Source organism: Trachemys scripta, chromosome 4, assembly GCF_013100865.1.
Source record: "Trachemys scripta elegans isolate TJP31775 chromosome 4, CAS_Tse_1.0, whole genome shotgun sequence".
Taxonomy (NCBI): Eukaryota; Metazoa; Chordata; order Testudines; family Emydidae; genus Trachemys; species Trachemys scripta.
The window spans coordinates 125,524,514-125,542,928 of NC_048301.1; the positions used below are offsets into that span (position 1 = coordinate 125,524,514).

Consider the following 18,415-nt stretch of genomic DNA (forward strand, 5'->3'; position numbering starts at 1 on the left):
ATTCTCATGGGTATGGAATTGTTGGCCACAACACATTGCTAGCTGCTAGGAGCATATCTGACCTGAGATCTAATGCATGGCAGCATCTCGCCAAGGTGCTGAACTGCTGGAGCAGCAAATTAGAGATTCAGAGACCTCAGAGGATTAGATAATCACTTACTTCTCTCCTGTTGTTTTGCTTTAGGTTTAGCTGCCTTCCTCTTTCTTCAGTGCGATGAGTTGCTATGTCCTCAGCTGCATGGTAAAGGCTCAGGCTGGATTGAGAGAGAATGCTTGTTCTGAAGAAACACACTGGGACCTTTGAAGTCCTATGTGGCCCGCATTGCTGCTACCCAGTTTGGGGGCAGACCTGTTGCCGAATGCTTTGATTCAGGCCCTAAACCAGGGATAATCAATTATTTTTTGTCAAGGTCCAAATTCCTCAGTCAAGGTATAGTCAAGGTCCAGACTCCAGAGAAAATACAGAAACAACAATAATGATAATAATACGTCAATAAAAAGATGTCACAGTCCATTCAAAAGCATCTGGCGGTCCGGATTTGGCCCACAGTCCACCTCTTAACAATGTCTGAGTCTGTTCTCCCTGCAGAATTAACACAGATGATTGGCAGCCAGGTCTGAACGCAGAGGTTAGCCTAGCCCAGGTCTGAACAGTCACACTGCAAAGCCCTGCCCAAGTTTGTGTGCCCCCTCAACACGCATCACTAACAAACGCAGAGTGAGGACTTGTTTTCTTCCACAATTGGATATGGCCCTTTGTGCTGCACTAAGCTGAACTGCTCTATCATTCTTTCCAATGAGCTGTAGGAGAACCCGTCTGTCCTTATGAGCACATGGAGGGAATTGTGGGAAGGCATTGGAGGACTATGAGCACTCAGGTGGTTTAGCCGGCATCCTCACTGCAAAGTGAGAGGGTTACCAGCTCGAGTGAAAGTAGCACCCAAGCTATAGGGTATACCACCAGCCAAGCCAGTTAGCCTGGGTAAAAAGCACCACCAAACTCACATGAGAAGGTTGTGGGTGTGTGGATGGGAGCAGGGTTCCATGCAACCCCCAGGTAAGAGTCTGAGCTAACTCTGCCATGAAGACAGACCCTTTGATGACTCCCTCTCTGCTTCCTTCCTATCTGTCTGCACAGATTCTGCCTATAAGATGGTTTGTTACTTCACAAACTGGGCCCAGGACAGGCGAGGGGCACTTTGTCCCTGATTACATCGACCCACATCTCTGCACCCACCTCATTTATGCCTTTGCCAACATAAGCGAAAATGAGATCACTACCTCCATAGAACGACGCCACACACTATGAAACTTTCAATGGACTGAAAAGCAGGTGAGGCCGGTAACAGGGGCGATTCCTTCTTCCTGACTACAATGTTCTTCTATCCACGGCAACTTCTGTGGATGTATGGAGGGACTTATTTTGAAGTGGGAATACTTCCATTGAGCCAAATCCAGCACTCAGATACATCCAAAAGCCAGGACTAAGTCCATTGGATATAGGAGCCAAGATGGTCATGTTTGCAGCATTGTTGAAGGGAATGAAAAAAATCCTTTGAAAAAAATCCATCACTCCGGAAGATGAGCGTGATTAGAGACAGGCCAAAACTGGAATCATTTATCTAAATGGCCTCACATTTTTGAGGTTCATCAAATACATAAGTCCTGGATGAGAAACACCTATTCTTAGATTATTGCAAAACAAAACTACCCGAGATGGATGAGAAACAGATATGCATAGAAATACTAGATCAGAGACAGTCAGTGATAGAGAAAACTTGGCAAGCACAAGAATAAAATCTAGGACTTCGGTCTCTTCCTTTTGCTTTTGTTTGAATAGAAAGCGCAGCACAAAATAATCAGTCATGCTGGTGGGAGTGCCGAATTCTCTGTGTAGGCCTTGCCATCCATAACTGAGCAGGCTTGGCCCAGCATTAGAATCCACTAACTGTTTATTGGAAGTGGAAGCCAGACAGTGTAACCAACTTCTGCTCCTTTCATGCCCTTTTCTCCTCAGGAATCCTAGCCTCAAGACCCTCCTGTCCATTGATGGAGGAAAAACAGGTTCCGACAGGTAAGTCTAGGATCGCCCTTCCTGTTTGGCTCAAGACCATGCTAGTGAAAGACAAATCAGTCCAAGAATAGTCAAGAGGTGCAGAAAAGGAAGATGACTGTGTTGTTGACAGATCCCCCATGACTGTTTTAATGATCTGTCTCTGCTTGGGGAGATGCTCCAAATATACCTGGCCATGGGAAGATAAAGGCCAAATGCTGCTGCAGCTGGCAGGAGGCATATGTCCCACACTTAAAAGAGTTATTGCCATCTCTGGGCAAAATGTGCCAAGGGACAAATTTGGATCCTTATGTTTAAGGTGAGTCAAGTATTTAGAACTGCCATGTCCAGATGGCCATCTTCCCATGACAGATAGCTCCTTGTATTGTCCAAATGCTGTTGGTATTATCTGGGGCAGATGTGGATTATCTGGTTAAAAATAATCATTGTAGGGAGGATCCTATGAGCTTCCACTGTTGCTGAGATAGAAAGTACTTGCAAAACAAGGCCTTGCTGACAGATGGTTTGATCAAGTTGGGAACTTCCTGGAAATGTTATCAGGTTATTCTAGAACTGTTGTGGGTGACTTCCACCCACTCTAGATACTCTCCACCATAACTTCCCCCTCTAACCACACTTCATAGCTCTCAGGCTCCTGGTTTCCCAATAGCAGATGCTATTCTAAGGGTGGTTCGCTCCTGAATGCATCAGCACTTGTAGAAAAGTGAATGGGCCTGATTCTCTTCTCGCTCTAACTAGTTCTGCAGCAGTATAATGCCACTGATGTCAGGAGACACTAAGGCAAGTGAGAGGAGAATCAACCTTGACATGGCTGTACTATGATAGCTTGAGCTGGTGTGTTTATATTTTGATTGCAGAAAATATAAACTGCAACATGGTCCTGGCCTTGTAAACTTCTCTTCACCTAAGTAAGGCCGTCTATGCATGGTGAATTCCATTGAATAGCACTGGATTCCTGTAAGAGCCACTCCTGTTCCTGTCGGAGAGGAGGAATGCTAAAGGGACAGGACTGTTTTTTGGGAATCTGGGAGGGTCAAAACATTCCTTTAACTCTGACAATATCTCATATGTGTACCAGCTTTTCCACAATGGTGTCTTCTCCAGCCAATCACTGGACATTTATTCGCTCAGTGATAGAATTCCTGAAGATGAACAAATTTGATGGCTTCAATCTCTATTGGATCTATCCAGAGGGGAAGAATAAAGGATATTTCACTAGCTTGATCCAGGTTTGTTAAAATTGAGGGGTCAAATCCTCTTTACCCAACTATGCTCCTACTTGGTAGGGGTAAGGACACAGGTACAGAAGAGGTGGAGCAATCGACTTCATTAAAATGCACTATACTGAGATATTAGACTTTACTGCTACATTTGCAAAATCTCCTATACTTGGAAATACCACAAACACTGGGATTGTTTTAACTATCACAGGTAGGGTGACCAGATGTCCCAATTTTATAGGGACAAGTTATATAAAGTCCATTCTTTCTTTAATAGAAATAATGTGCATACAACTTGCCACATCAAATGGAGTTTCCCAGACACTTCAATCTAAACACACTGAATTGGATAGCTACCAAGAGACAGATTTTCAGTGAGTATAAGTAATTAGGCATAAAAGTAAAAAATGGTTACAAGAAAAATAAAGATAAAACACTACTGGTGCCTAACTTAACAAACTATATTAAATTCAAAGCAAAGTGTTCTCACCACATGGTTTCAGCAGTCTTACCGACAACATTTCTTAGGTCAGGACTCTTCTCCCTGTCCAGCGGCTGTTTCCTTTATCCCTTCAGGTGCAGTGAATCCCTGGGCAGATGGGTGGGGGCCTTAGGGTGTTTCTTCCTCCTTTTTATAGTTTCAGTCCCCCCCTTGAAAAACATTTCCAGCTGGGTACCGGGAGAAAAAACTTCTATGTGGAAAGATGCCCCCTGCTGCTTTTTACTCACCTTTTTGAGCTTTTTTTGTTTCTCTTCCTGCTTGATAACTCTGTTTACTGCTTAAATGCAAAGTAAGCAGAGCACACAATCCTTTGTTTGAGACAGACCTGTTTGTCAAACTGAGTTTGGAACATGTGGTAATAACATCATACAGTGGAATCTTATAACTTCACATACAGTGTTGCCACACATATGTTATCGGGATGAGACTGATCAGCAAATTACGAGTTTTCAAATGATACCCAGGGCCGGCTCCAGGCACCAGCTTGGCAAGCAGGTGCTTGGGGCGGCCACTCCGGAGGGGGGCGGCAGGTCCAGCTATTCGGCGGCAATTCGGCGGACGGTCCCTCACTCCCGCTAGGAGCGAAAGACCTTCCGCCGAATTGCCGCCGCAGATCGCGATCACAATTGCAATCGCAGCTTTTTTTTTGTGTGTGTGTGTGGCTGCCTGGGGTGGACAAAACCCTGGAGCCGGCCCTGATGACACCTTAACAAGGTGTACTTTGTACAAAAATGATTACAATAGTGTGTAGGGTGTGAATACAGAAGTACATTATCTCACATTACCCCCACACACACACGCACACACACAGTTTATAGTTGATTTTTTAGACATAGATTATTGCTAGAGATAGACAAAATTTTCTGCATTTTTTTTTTTTTTTGGGTTAAAAAGTGGCCTTTTAAAAATGAAACTCTTTGAAAAAGTTGTTGGCATTTTCTGGTTTTGGCAAATTTTTCCATAATATTTTACCCAAGATTTTATCAAATCGCTTTCAAAAGTGTTACTGAAATTTTTCTTATTGAAAACCAGGTTTTTGTTAAACATATTTTCAGAAATGATTTCAAAAATGTTTTCAATAAATTCTTTGGTACATGGTATCACAAAACATTTTGCAAAAAATGGCAAATAAATCCAATTCAAACCCTGTGATACTTTTTGTTCAAAAATGGATAATTTCAAGCAAAATTAGGCTAATTATTCAGCAAAGATAGATGTGCAATGAAAGCATTTTTAATGCAAAAATCCCATATCATGAAATTTCACAGAAAAAAATCACTGTTTGCAGGTGCAAAAGCACCATTGTTTGCAATTCCCGAAAGTCTAGGGCAGGACTATAGCTGTAAGGCATTTTGGATATTCAAATGAGATATTTGTCAATGTCTTGTAGGAGATGGCAAAAGCATTTCAGGAGAAAGCTCAAAAGACAGGGAAGCAGAAGCTTATACTGAGTGCAACAGTGGGAGCTGTGAGGGAGCTAGTGGATGCAAGCTATGAAATCGACAAAATCTCAGAGTGAGTATAATAGGCAGCCACACTTGGATTCTGCACAGAGTAATTAATCCACATGTTCAGTCATTATCCAAGATGCTTTGCATTTGCACTGTTCCCCAGGATACCTTCTTATTTTGTGCTCTCCTCTGCAGGGCTGTAGATTTCCTTAACCTCTTGACCTTTGACTTCCATCGTTCCTGGCAAAAAGTCACAGGACATGTCAGCCCATTTCTCCAGGGTAAAGAAGACTCCAAATCCTCTTCTTATTATAATGTTGTAAGTTATGAATTTCATGGGAGATTTCTGGTACCATAACAAATGGATCAGGGGGTTGAGGGATCAGGAACGTGAGTGATCAGTGTTCCAACAATAAATCGACATTTATGAGACTATCCCCTTCTAAAATCCTTAGGACTTTGTGTGTCACAACCCCAAGCAATTAGAAATGAATGAGGAAATTCTGCGTTTGTTTGTGCCATCTCCGTGGGTGCAGACACCCATCTGCAGAATAGTTCTTTATCTCCAGTAACCAGAAATCCCATAAACATTACAGAGTGGAATTAACATCTAGGGGCAAGTTATCAGTGGCCCATCAAAAAGGCACGTGCAAAATTTGCCGATGCAAAGTTGATGAGTTTGCACATGCTGGATGAATAATTAGCCATGCAAACACACAGCACAAAAAGACCAAACTGGCACATGAGACAGTGGGATTCTCTCTGCACAGGAAACCCTTTGCCACTTCAGCCTGTAGGGAATGTGCTCGCAGACCACGGAACCATTTGTCACCATGAAGAGGATCCATGCCCAGAAATATTAAGATGCAAGCGGTCATAGAGCTCTGATTAGGATCTGTAGAGAGGTTTTTCATAGCGGAACAAGAAGCCAATCATTAAGCAAATGCCAGCAATGCTACCATACTGTAAAATCAGCTTACAGTGCAAAATATATTATAATAAACCACATGTAATACCCCCTCCTACAGGACTATGCTGTGAGATACTGGAGGAGCAAGGGTGCCCCAGCTGAGAAGCTCATCATGGGAATCCCCACCTATGGACGGTCGTTCACTCTCTCCTCCTCCAGGACAGGCATCGGTGCGCCCATCTCTGGGCTTGGATCACCCGGCCCATTCACTCAAGAGGCAGGATTATTGGCCTATTATGAGGTAGGGAGAATGCTGCTCTATTTAATCTTGCCCTGACTTGCGGGATGCAGCTGAATCAGTGTCTCTGTTTCTATTGGGACCGGCCATTGGGAGTAATTCACAGGGGTTTGCCCTCGCTCCCAGGAAATCACCCTTAGGCACCGTGAATATGGCATAATGGCTGTCATTTCCGGGTGACCTTCGGGCTTTCCAACAACACCTTGAGAGGGACCCAGCATTGACATTCTTCTCCACTCTCCAACTGGTGGTGTGGTTTTGTTTGTTTGTTTTACACCAGGTGCCACCACCGAGCGGATTGTGGAGCAAGAGGTCCCATATTCCTACAAAGGAAACCAGTGGTTAGGGTATGACGACGAGCAAAGCATTACAACCAAAGTAAGTGTGTTTAAGGAGGAGCGGGGTAAAGTATGCTCTTCTTACGGTTGTGACCCCTCCTCCCCCGTTCCCCTCTCTACATAATCTATTCCAGGCTCTGGTTAAAAACCCATCACCAAATTGAAGGGAGGTTGGGTTGGTTTTTCTAGCTGCTGATGGAGTCAGACACACCTGGATCCACATCTGGATCCTACCAAGGCGCTCCCTGCCCTGTCTCCGTTGGGGAGAACAGTTGCGGAATGCATCAGCTTGAGGGACGCAAAATGCTGGCTCGTCCCCAGCCCATCAAGGACCCACTGCCAAACCCAGCGTCTCTTTCTAGGCACAGTTTTCTTTACCAAACATAGGTGACAAGCACAAAAAACAATTCCTCAGCCCACACAGCACCCAGGGGCTTTTCCCTGTTGCCTCTCTCAGTCCTTCCTGCTTCATGGCCTTCTGCAGTATTCTTCTCTGCCGACCTCCCCATCCCAGGACATTCTCCCCGGAGGCCATTTTCCCCTAGCCGGTTCCCACTGCCTCCCCTCCCAAAGAACTCCATGTTGCTCCTAATCCTCCTTCCTCACGGACATCCCAGCTTTTTCTAGGGAACACCTGTCCCTTCTGCACCTGCACCTGCTTAATGAACAGTGCTGGCTGGCCCCAGGCCTCCAGCTCTTCGAGGGGCAGGACACCCTTTGACACAGGAATTCACTAGAAAAGTGCTCATGGAGGAGATTACTCCATCACTCCTTCACCTCCCCACCCCCGCACAGGGACACACGCTGTCGCCTGGGCAACAATATACATTGCCCGGGAAGTGCCGCCAGTGGCGCAGCTTCCTTCCTTGGTAAAGAGAAAAGGTTAGTGTTCAGAGAGGAAAACGGAGGGGGGAGGAGGGGATGCCGCCCAGTGCACAGAGCCAGCCCGAGGCTTAACATTTAACTCCATTGAAGCTCCCAAAATAAGACTGAAGTAGGACTTGAAAGCAAAGGTGTCATTTCAGAAAAATTTGGGGCGGGGGGGGGGCAGGAAGGCGGGGGGATGGGAAGAGTTGTGTCAGCATATAGAGCATTATATGTGATTGTATTATATCCAGCAAGGGCAGGGGGAATGGAGTATGGACCTATGAAAAGTCTGGGAGGTGGGAAAACTAAGAACTGGGGGGAGGGCCCCATAGCAAATGATGCTGCTGCTTGAGAGTCGCATAGGCCTGAGGCTGGTGGATTTCACCCATAGTGCAGAGGGGTCCAAATATTGTGTCTCATCTGCACCTAATCAGGTTCTTTGTGCGTTTTCTCCCTGCCCCCTCTGTTAGGTTCAGTATTTGAAGAATAAGTTGGGAGGTGCCATGATTTGGGCAGTGGACCTGGATGACTTTGATGGCTTGTTCTGCAGCCAGAAGAAACCATATCCTCTAATAGGAACTGTGAAAGCAAAGCTGAGCTCCGGCAATTGAGCTGGCAGAGTATGAAGCTATGAATGCACTATGAGGAAGACCGTCTCGCTTTCTTTCTTTGGATGGGGAAAGAGTTTGAAGACATGCTGGGGAACGTTCATGCAGCTCAAAAGTAACACTCGTGTGTGGCATACCCGCTCTCTTTCACCAGCACATCCACTGGTGGTTTCCTCTCCTCTCGTTTTGTAATAAAGCCATGGAGAACAGGGCCCCTTCACCTCAGAATTGCCCAAGGCAGAGAGCACCACAAACACCCTCCTCACTCTTTTTCACCTTACACTGTGAATTGTGTCACCCAAGTGAACCAAAACAGTGGGAGTGAAAACTATTTAAATGAAGCAGTAGGAAAGGAGATGGACTGCCCCCCTCCCCGCCTACCCCTCCTTCTTCCTCAGAAATAATGGTGGGTAAAATGTCCACCTCAAGCCTCCAACACAGAAAAGCACAAGAATCAATTGTAAATGGAGCAGGAACCTCCAGCTCTGTAAACACAAGCTCATTAAGGGCTGAAGCAGTCTGATTATCACATCCCAAGCCCCATTATTATTCGCCCCCTCCCCCGCAGATAAGCTTCATTGCCTCTCTGCAATTTGGGGTTACTCCACAGCTGGCCCATAACTATATCTTATCAAGGTCTTCAGCATAATCTTATCCTGGTCCATTCAGTGAATGCTTGGGAAGAGATTTCCAAAGGCAAAGGAATGTTGGCAGTTCCCGTTCCCCAGTACCGACTTCATTGAAAGCAGTGGCTAATCAGTCTCCTTCTAGAGCTCAGGAGGTAAGCAGCTAGCAGGCTACTGGTAAAACAGGGATATGGCTCTCTGTGTTCAGTATATCAAAGATCTATGGAGCAGTCACCCACTAGCAAACTATAATTCACCTGGGGGAAACCGTATGTCATATTAACCTCTTCTGGTTGCCAGTGGATCTGCTGAGTGGGAGGTTTGCCACGTGTGCTCCTTTCAATGGGCAGACTCCATCTACCCAACTATACTCACTACTCCAGGCTTGGAGAAAAACAATGTATTGCAACAGAAATTTAAATGGAAAATGCCACCACCCTCACTCAGCATCAGTAATTATTGTCTGACCTGCCCATGACTTCCCACAACTGTGAAAATTTAAACCAATAACAATAAAAAATGCTTAAACCCCATAATTTTGCACGACTGTGAAAATGTAAATAGATAAAAATAGCAAAAAGGCTTAAAAATAAAAGTTGATATATATCAAAATGATTTTAAAAATATCGAATTCTGCCAAGGATCGTGATATTGCACGGAAAGGCTCTTTAGAAGTAAATGGACAACATGTTTTATCTTCTTGTAAAGTGAGAGATAGATTCACATACATACAATAGACAAAAGACGGGGAACCATGTTTCTGGAATAACTCCTGTTAGCATTTGCTGTTTTAGCTGGGAGCCAGGTTGAAATTCAGCTCAAAAATAACACTCATAACAAATCAGGCACATGAAAACTCTTCCACAAGCTCACTGAAAGTAAGTGATAACCGTGGCTGAAGGACAGAGCTGGTCAAACTCAGAATTTCCATTTTGCAGGAAATTCTGGCATTTTTATATTTGTTTTCATTCTGAAATGTGGGGGGAAATAAAAAGGAAATTGAAATTTCCCGTGAAATGATTTTTTTTTTAATTTCATTTCAGGTCACTCGAAACATTGCGTTTTAAATAAAATTTCATTCTATTTTTGACTTTTTTCAGTCATTTTGAAATGAAAAATTGAAACATTCCATTCTGATAAGCTCAAAACACGACTTTTCTTGATGGAATTTCACCAAAATTGATATGTTCCCACAGAAAGCTTTGAGTTTGATGAAATGGCATGATCTGAGAGAAAAATGTTCCATCTGAAAATTTTTGACCAGTGTTATTGTAGAGTTGGTTATTCCCCCATTTCCTCCCTTCCATCCTTCCCCCACCCCCATGTTGGAGCCCTGGGAATCTTCCAACCACCAGGAGCCAACCATCATCTTCTGTCTGGGTCTCCCTTCAGAGCCTACTAATGGCTCATAGCTAGTGGTCCCTCGAGCCAATGAGTGCCACAAAATAATGGGAAAAGGGATAGACACAGAGTAAATTCAGCAGAGGGCAAACATGTTTGCCGGGCTGCTCTGTTATCGATCCTCTCTGAAAATCGGCTTACGGAGCCCTTTGCAATGTCATTCCTCCTGGGTTACATGATATTCTGACCCCTATAATTACATTGGCAAGCTCCCTGCTGTAACATATATTTGTGAGGTTATTATGGTTTCCTTACATAATACCCAGCATGCTGAGGTTTGTTGAGATTTCCAGTGGCGGGATGTGGCGGGTGGGGGCGGGGGGGGGGGCATCCAGCACTTCACTTTCAAACCAGACCCTCTTATCCATCAACCTTGATTACTGGAGATTAGAAATAAAAGGACTACTCTCAGTGGGAGGCAGCTGGTGGTGTGAGGTAACTACTTCAGTTTAGTCCACCTGGAGTTACAGATTAACCTTTTGTTTAATGTATGGGATGGGGACACATACTGGTGTCACATGTGTAGCTGAGGAGGAGCGGAGACCATCTTATAAAAGGAAGGCAAGTGCTCAACCGAGCTAGTACACAGGCAACAAAATGGGCAAGCTATTCCTTCTGATCGGTGAGTATCCTGAGAGACTCAGTGACACAGTGAGTCTAGAGAAGGACTTCTACTTCTCATTGTTATTTATAGAAACAGAATAATTCCGGTAATGAAACAGATTTCTTTCCCATCCATGTCTGTTTGTCTATCCAGCTATTATCTCCCTAGATAGTCTCACAAAGCTAGCTATGCGAGGCAGTGTGGCCTAGTGGATAAAGTAGAACACTGCTCTGGAACTCGGGAGACCTGGGTTCTACTCCCATCTGTGCTGCTGGATGACGTTGGGCAAGTCACATCATCTCTCTGTGCCTTGATTTCCCCATCTGTAAAATGGGGCTATTGATACTGACCTTCTTGGTAAAGCTCTTTGAGATCTTCTGATAAGAAGTGCTGTACAAGAGCTAGGTATTATCATCTATCTGTTTAGTTACTTACTCCTCATTTCTGTAGATTTAAGAGCATATGTTCTTCTAGAAAGCAGATGAAATAGAGAAAATGCGTTGGACCAGAGTAAATTCTTTCTTGGTTGGGAGAGGCCTGGGGAGGACATAACACTTAATGAATAAAATTATTGTTATTGATTATTATAGAAAAGTCTTGCACTACTATGGGTCGGTAACACAGTGCAGTGGATAAAGGCATGAGAAACAGAGAGGTGATTAAATGAGAGACATATATAAGATCTAGCATCAGTTTAATATTGGATATTTCTTCTGCCAGGCCAAATTCAGAGGTGATATATTAGGTAACTTAGACTTCCTGGACCCCATTCTTCCCTTGTTTAAATGAATGCAACTCCTATTGACAAAGATATGCCTTGTTACATTAAGACTCCGTTTGATTCCCTGGGCCAAACTGAAGAGCGATTAGGGAGAGGTGAAAATTACACCTCAGTAATTAGGTGCAAGTCTAGGGCAGCCTGACTCCTCTCGCAGTTGCATACATTTAAGTCAGGAGTAATGGAGTTAGACTGCTCAGTGCCAAGGAGTCTAGAGAGAGTCAAAAATGGTGGAACTCTAAGAGGCTGGAAGAATAAGTTAGACAAACTTCGACTCATCTCTGATCTTAGCCCTAGATCTAGCTCTAGCTAGGGGAGTAGACCTGATGATCTAGTAGGCCTTGTCCATCACTAACTCTTGTGACCCTATCCTGCCTTACAGTACCACCCTTCCCTACCTCCTGTAAGTAGCAAGCAAGACAAGTGTTCTGAGATCTCAGCATACAGTGGCAAGTGTTCAGCATTGCAGGAGGCTTGATAGTGGGATGGCTCTTTATATCCCAAAGAGCTGAAAAGAACTGGAAATTAGTAGGCAGTCGATCATCTCAGCAGCACAATACACAGGGGAAGGACCACAGGCAGCTGAAAATGCTGCAAGTTGATGGAATTCTTATCTTGTCCACCTCTTGCTTAACTCTGAAGGGCTCCAGCTTGCTCCCTGGGGTAAGAGCAGGCTGCTAGAGAATCACCTACCTTGGTTTTGTGTCTGAGCAATTCATGATGGAACTTCTCCTTTCCTTCACTAGGTCTGGCCCTTCTGCTGCACGTGCAGCTGGGTAAGTGCACATGTGTGTTTTTACTCATAATTTTCACGTCTGACTCACAAGGGGCTGCAAAACTTAGCCCCACCTGCTCACCCTGCATGTTATCTAATAACCAAGACACATGCCCCAATCTTCTCCTTCTAAATTCCAGGCTCATCTACCAACATTGTCTGCTACTTCACCAACTGGTGCCAGTACAGACCTGGAATTGCACGTTACATGCCTGAAAATCTTGATCCATGCCTATGCACTCACGTGATCTATGCCTTTGCTGGCATGGCCAACAACCAGATCCAGACCATCGAATGGAATGATGTGGCCCTCTATGCTGGCATCAATGGACTCAAGACCTAGTAAGCGCTATTTTATTCAATGAGTTTGTGAGTTCTCAGTGATGACAATAATTACACAGTGTTTTTACACACACACACCCCACTCCCAAAGGATCCCACAGAGCTCTGCAGATTGTATAGCAGTTTTTAAGTCGAACGATACACAGGGATCGCTGCATCCACCACTGAAATGCAGCCAAGGGTGGGGTGGGATGGAATGAAACAACTATTCAACACTGGACAACAGATTAGGAGAGGAAGTGGAAAGAAAATACTATTCCGAATTTGCTCTCAGATTCCCCTGTGTAATTCCATTGGTTTCTGGGGGGTTTCATGGCTGTAACTGAAGCAGAATCTGGTCCATTATGTCCAAAGGATTGTGAGTAACTACCATAATCTCTGTTGCTATTGAATGTCCTTTAAAATCATTTGTTCACAGCAATCCTGACCTGAAAACCCTGCTGTCTGTCGGAGGCTGGAATTTCGGGACCCAAAAGTAAGGACCCTGTATCCAGCCTGAATTTATGTTTTCCCCCTTCTTTCTTTTTCTCTTGCACCTCAGTCCCTTCCTCCTTGCCACTAATTTCTACTTCCTGACCTGTATAGTTACACAGCACGTACCTCTAACCAGGTCCTTCCTACCTTCCACTCCATAATGGAGTGCTGCATGAGAAACATTGGTTGGGAATGGGGTCATTCAGGAGATGACCTTTCACTGAATTATCCGCAACCAGATTGCACAGTGGTTCTGCATCCAAATCACGTTCTGCTAAATTTCCATTTCTCCTGTAGTGGGAAGGAGAGGGATTAGGCAGAAACAATCGGAGAAGTTTCAACATTAAATAATGATGCTCGTCACCCATTCTTTATTGGACGCTGTAATATGCCAAGCAATGTGAAGCCCCTATATTACTTTAACAACTTTCACTATGGGCTTTCTGCATGGTAAGAATCTCGGACCTTCAGCACCAAATCTTTGACCTCTACCACTTCAGCTAAATGAGTAGCTCTATTAACTGGTGACAGTAGTAGCCTGTTATCCTCTCTGTAGACTAGCCACTAGCATGCTTTACAAGCATGTTACACTGTCATTTGCTGTTTCACATGTTTGAAATTCACCATTTAGCTGTTGCCTTTTTGTCTTTTCAGGTTTTCTGACATGGTTTCCTCTGCTGAGAACCGCCAGACCTTCATCCAATCCGCCATCACCTTCCTGCGCAAGTACGACTTTGACGGGCTGGACATTGACTGGGAATACCCTGGCAACAGAGGCAGCCCTGCTGATACCCAGCAACTTTTCACCGTCTTGCTGCAGGTCAGCCTTTCTTTTTGCTAGCATTTCATCCCAATTCCCAGGCCATCCAAGTTAGCAAGTGATACAGCACGTACACACCCAAATCCATTCCTCTGACAAATATTGAGTGACTTGGGAAATCTTTTCCTCCAAAATCAGTCAGTTCTTTATCGCAACCTTCAGCATGTGAAAGCTGGCGATGTTCGACCTCTCCTTAGCGCTAAGACCCTTGTGTGGTGTATTCCAGGAAATGTATGAAGCTTTCGAGCAAGAGGCTGCTCAGAGCAACAAACCCAGGCTGTTGATTTCCGCAGCTGTGTCGGGTGGCAAAGGCACTATCGAAACCGCTTACCAGATCCCACAGATGTCCAAGTAAGTGGCTCGTTAATTCCTAAGCCCAGTGGGAAACCACTCAGCCAAGACCAAACAATGAAGGGAAACTGGTGCCGTGGAAATCAGGAGAAAAGCACCTGACACCAGTAATGTGTGCTTTGTCACAATGTGACTTCAGGCAGAGAGTTCCATCCAGCTCTTGCAGACGGAAGAAAGTAGCAGTTACACGGGACAGCAGGGAAGATTCTACATAAGGTTTAAGTGGGAGATTCTAATAGGGCATGTGGGGCTAGAATTGGCCAATGGTAAAAGTTCACACGTGCTCTTTCACCTCTCACTTCAAGTTCCTGTTGTACTATCAATTGCAAACTTCTGCTTGTTTTAGCCAGCACAAGTGCTCACTTTTCTTCTATAAGGTTTCACAGTAAAATACAGAGCTGTACAATCCAGTTTCAGCAGCTCTCACCTATGCAATTTGTGACACACACACCCCCGCCGCCCCCATGATCTGTCATTTCTTAGGCCCACTCTGTGACAGATTTCACCAACGATGAAAATCCACTAGCTTCAGCAGAGTTACACACAGGAGAAGTCTGACTTCGGACTCAGAAATGCACTGTTTGTAATTTTAAAATACAACTGCCTGGGAGCCCTGAAGCCATTCATCCTAGCTGACGGCATTAGATGGGGTCATTATTCAGCGCACAGCCTTCAAAGGTGGGGAAATAAACCCCGAGAATGATATTTCTGATCACTTGCTTTTCCTCAAAAGGTACATGGACTTGATCAATGTGATGACCTACGACATGAGGGGCTCCTGGGAAGGGTTCACAGGGGAAAACAGCCCTCTCTTTGCAGGGCCTGCTGACCAAGGCTCTTACATTTACTTCAATGTGGTGAGTAATGACACAGAAAGGCAGGTGCTGTTTTCTTTCTCCCATCACATCATTCCACTGGGGGAGGAGGTTAGTTCCCATGTCTTGGGAACATCTCCCTGACAGCCCTGGCTGGGATGATTTAGTTGGGGATTGGCCTGCTTTGAGCAGGGGGTTGGACTAGATGACCTCCTGAGATCCCTTCCAACTCTGATATTCTATGATTCTATGATTCCCATGGTTTGGAAACATCTTTCTGACTGGATCACTGTGCTGTCTCCTCTAGGACTATGCCATGAACTACTGGAAGGACAATGGTGCCCCAGCTGAGAAGCTGATGGTTGGATTCGGAGCCTATGCCCGCACCTTCACCCTCAGCGACCCTTCCAACCATGGTCTGGATGCCCCAACCTCCGGCCCAGGTGCCGCGGGAGCCTACACCCAGTCAGCCGGGACTCTGGCCTATTTTGAGGTAGAACTATGAAAATGGGTGCAGCAAATCAGAATGGTTGTTAGCTATGGGAGTTCGCACAGTATATTTATTGGAGGACGTGTCTGCAAAAACAACGTTTCTGATGGAGACACTCGGGAACAGAATGACACAGCCACATTTTATAACACACATGAGCTTAGGCCATCATCACAAAAATGTTACTTAGATGCTCTAGGGGTTGTTTGCTCTGGTGAGTTCGGATAGTTTTGCCAGCAGACTGGTAACCCCTTCATTGGGTGGAACCATGATCATATTTACTTTGGCTGTAAGTTGTTTAGGGCAGGGACCATCTTTGTGTTTATACAGCATCTAACACAATGGGGCCCTGGTCCATGAATGTGCTCCTAGGTGCTACCACAATACAACTACTACTAAATAATAATGTTCAGTCTTGATTCACACCGGCAGCCTTGCAATTCCACCGGAGACTGCAGAATTGTTGCCCTGTCACAACCCGGTTGAGAGTGGTCAGGCCTAATGACTGGGGCAGGAGTCAGGCCTAGTGGTTGGAGCAGGAATCAGGGAACAAGAGACAGGAAACAGTGCCCAGGGTTTTTAAGAGACCCTCTCCTTTTCCTAATGCAATGTTAGTGACATGAGGTTCTGAATCACAGTGGCTTCTTGACAGCAGGAGGGAGACCTCCAGTCAATGTCTGCAGCTGGTGGTATTCCTGAACATTCAAACTAGCCTGGTCGGACCTATGGGATGCAGTGTGCTGGGTCAGTCCAAAGAGACAGTCAGATATAGGCCTCTAGATCAGTTAGGATAGACCATCTTAACAAACAATTTTTATGTCCCAGGTCTGTACCTTCTTGAAGAGTGGAGCCACCATCGTGTGGAACGCTCCCCAGAAAGTCCCTTACGCCTACAAAGGAAATCAGTGGATCGGCTATGACAACCCTAAGAGCTTCGCCATCAAGGTAAATCTGTTGTCTGTCGTCTCTTTGTGCTCCGGGTCAGGGCTTTCACGCCTGTATCGGGCTACAGAGCTACACTGCTCTCTGGAGAGTGGGACAGAGGCCACTATTCCATACTGATCCTTGCCAGTTCATGTCTTACAGGATCTCCACACTGCTTCTTCCTCAGCCTAGAGGATCCCAATATCTACAAAGATAAGAGTGAATTCCCCTCTGTTTAGTCACACTTCTCAGGACTGGATGTGAACCGAGACCCTTGATATTCCTTACAGGTTCCTAGGCTCAGGCAGGAAATGATCGGGGTGCCAGCACTGTACGGTGTTAACACCTTGGGAGAAAGTGCACAATTTACATCCAGTACATATTGCTCTAGTTCCCTGACCCAAAGCCCATTGAATAGACTTTGCATCAGGATCTGTTGCTATTTAAAGACTTAGCTTGCTGCCCTTATTCTATTCCCATTGACGTCCGGTCTTTAATGTGAGCAAAGACTGTAGGCTCAGGCCCTGAAACCTTCAGATAAGACATGGTTTAGAGTAGCTTTACTGATGCGTTTACAACTCTGCTTAAAAATCTTCCCTCACAGGCAAAGTGGCTGTTGGAGAACAATTTTGGAGGTGCCATGGTTTGGGCTATTGATCTGGACGACTTCACTGGCACATTCTGTGGAGAAGGCAAATACCCTCTGATGAACTCCTTGAAATCTGCCTTGGGCGTCACCACCCCTAGTAAGTAACACCCCAGTGCATGGAATGAGATGATCAGCACTCTTCTGAACTCTTCTCCAGGCCTGCATCTCCTCCTGTCTCACCTCCTGCAATCTCCTCCTCTCTGGCCATGCTGACACCCACCTCTCCCTCTCTGCTGTTGAGACCATCTTCCTGGCACGTCATTCTGACCATGCCAGCCCCCTGCTCTGAATCCCTCCTCTAGTTCTTCCTTCTCCACTACATCAAATTCAAGCTTTTTGTCCTCCACTTGAAGGCCCTTTACGGCTCTGTTCCTCATCTTCTTATCTGCTCTCGCATCCTGTTGTGTTGCTCCCTCTGCTCGGCCAGTGAAACCAGCCTTCAGCACCAGCTTACTGCCTTATCCCATATGCACCTTTGCACTTGCTTCCACATCCCCCGTGCAAGGAAAAACCTTCCCAAACACCTTTGTGAAGCTGCTACCTTGCCCTCCTTCAACTTCCTCCTCGAGAGGTACGTCTACCACCATGCATCAGATGCTTAGAAAAAAGCATGTTCTAATGCCTCCCTTTGCATTTATTTCTTTCAGACTGCAAGGTTCCAGCAACCACCCTGGGTACCAGTGCTAACCAACCAGCCACGGCTGCCCCTTCCAAAGGCAGCGGAAGCTCCAGCGGCGGCAGTAGCAGCAGCAACTTCTGCTCAGGCAGAGCCAATGGCCTCTACCCAGATCCCAGTAACAACAACGCATTCTACCACTGCGTGAGCGGGAAAACCTACCTGCAGTTCTGCCAGGCCAGCCTCGTCTTCGACTCCAGCTGCTCCTGCTGCAACTGGGCATGAAAAGAACCCCCACTAGATTCGCAGACCTCAGACGAGAGAATGATCAATAAACGCGCATTGCATTAAAATAACAATGTGTGGTCTCTGTCACTGCATACGCACAAAGGTAGCACTGCGGTAACAGAGCAGAGTTTGGCCTATTGGGCAACATAGATTAAACAGCCATTAGATAAACAGTTTTGTAATACACCTTCCCA

General features: G+C 45.5%; 1 protein-coding gene and 1 pseudogene across 1 annotated transcript; both read left to right on the forward strand.

Moving 5' to 3' along the window:
- The first annotated feature begins 1,077 nt into the window (after window positions 1-1,077).
- LOC117876537 lies at window positions 1,078-8,252 on the forward strand (annotated as a pseudogene).
- Window positions 8,253-10,659: 2,407 nt separating this feature from the next.
- Window positions 10,660-18,219, forward strand: LOC117876470 (acidic mammalian chitinase-like). The gene is made up of 11 exons (XM_034768698.1): window positions 10,660-10,917; window positions 12,424-12,453; window positions 12,593-12,794; window positions 13,213-13,269; window positions 13,923-14,088; window positions 14,315-14,439; window positions 15,173-15,296; window positions 15,562-15,747; window positions 16,570-16,689; window positions 17,273-17,414; window positions 17,965-18,219. Exons 1-11 carry the CDS (start codon window positions 10,893-10,895, stop codon window positions 18,216-18,218), a joined length of 1,431 nt encoding a protein of 476 aa, XP_034624589.1. The 5' UTR covers window positions 10,660-10,892; the 3' UTR covers window position 18,219.
- The last annotated feature ends 196 nt before the right edge of the window (window positions 18,220-18,415 follow it).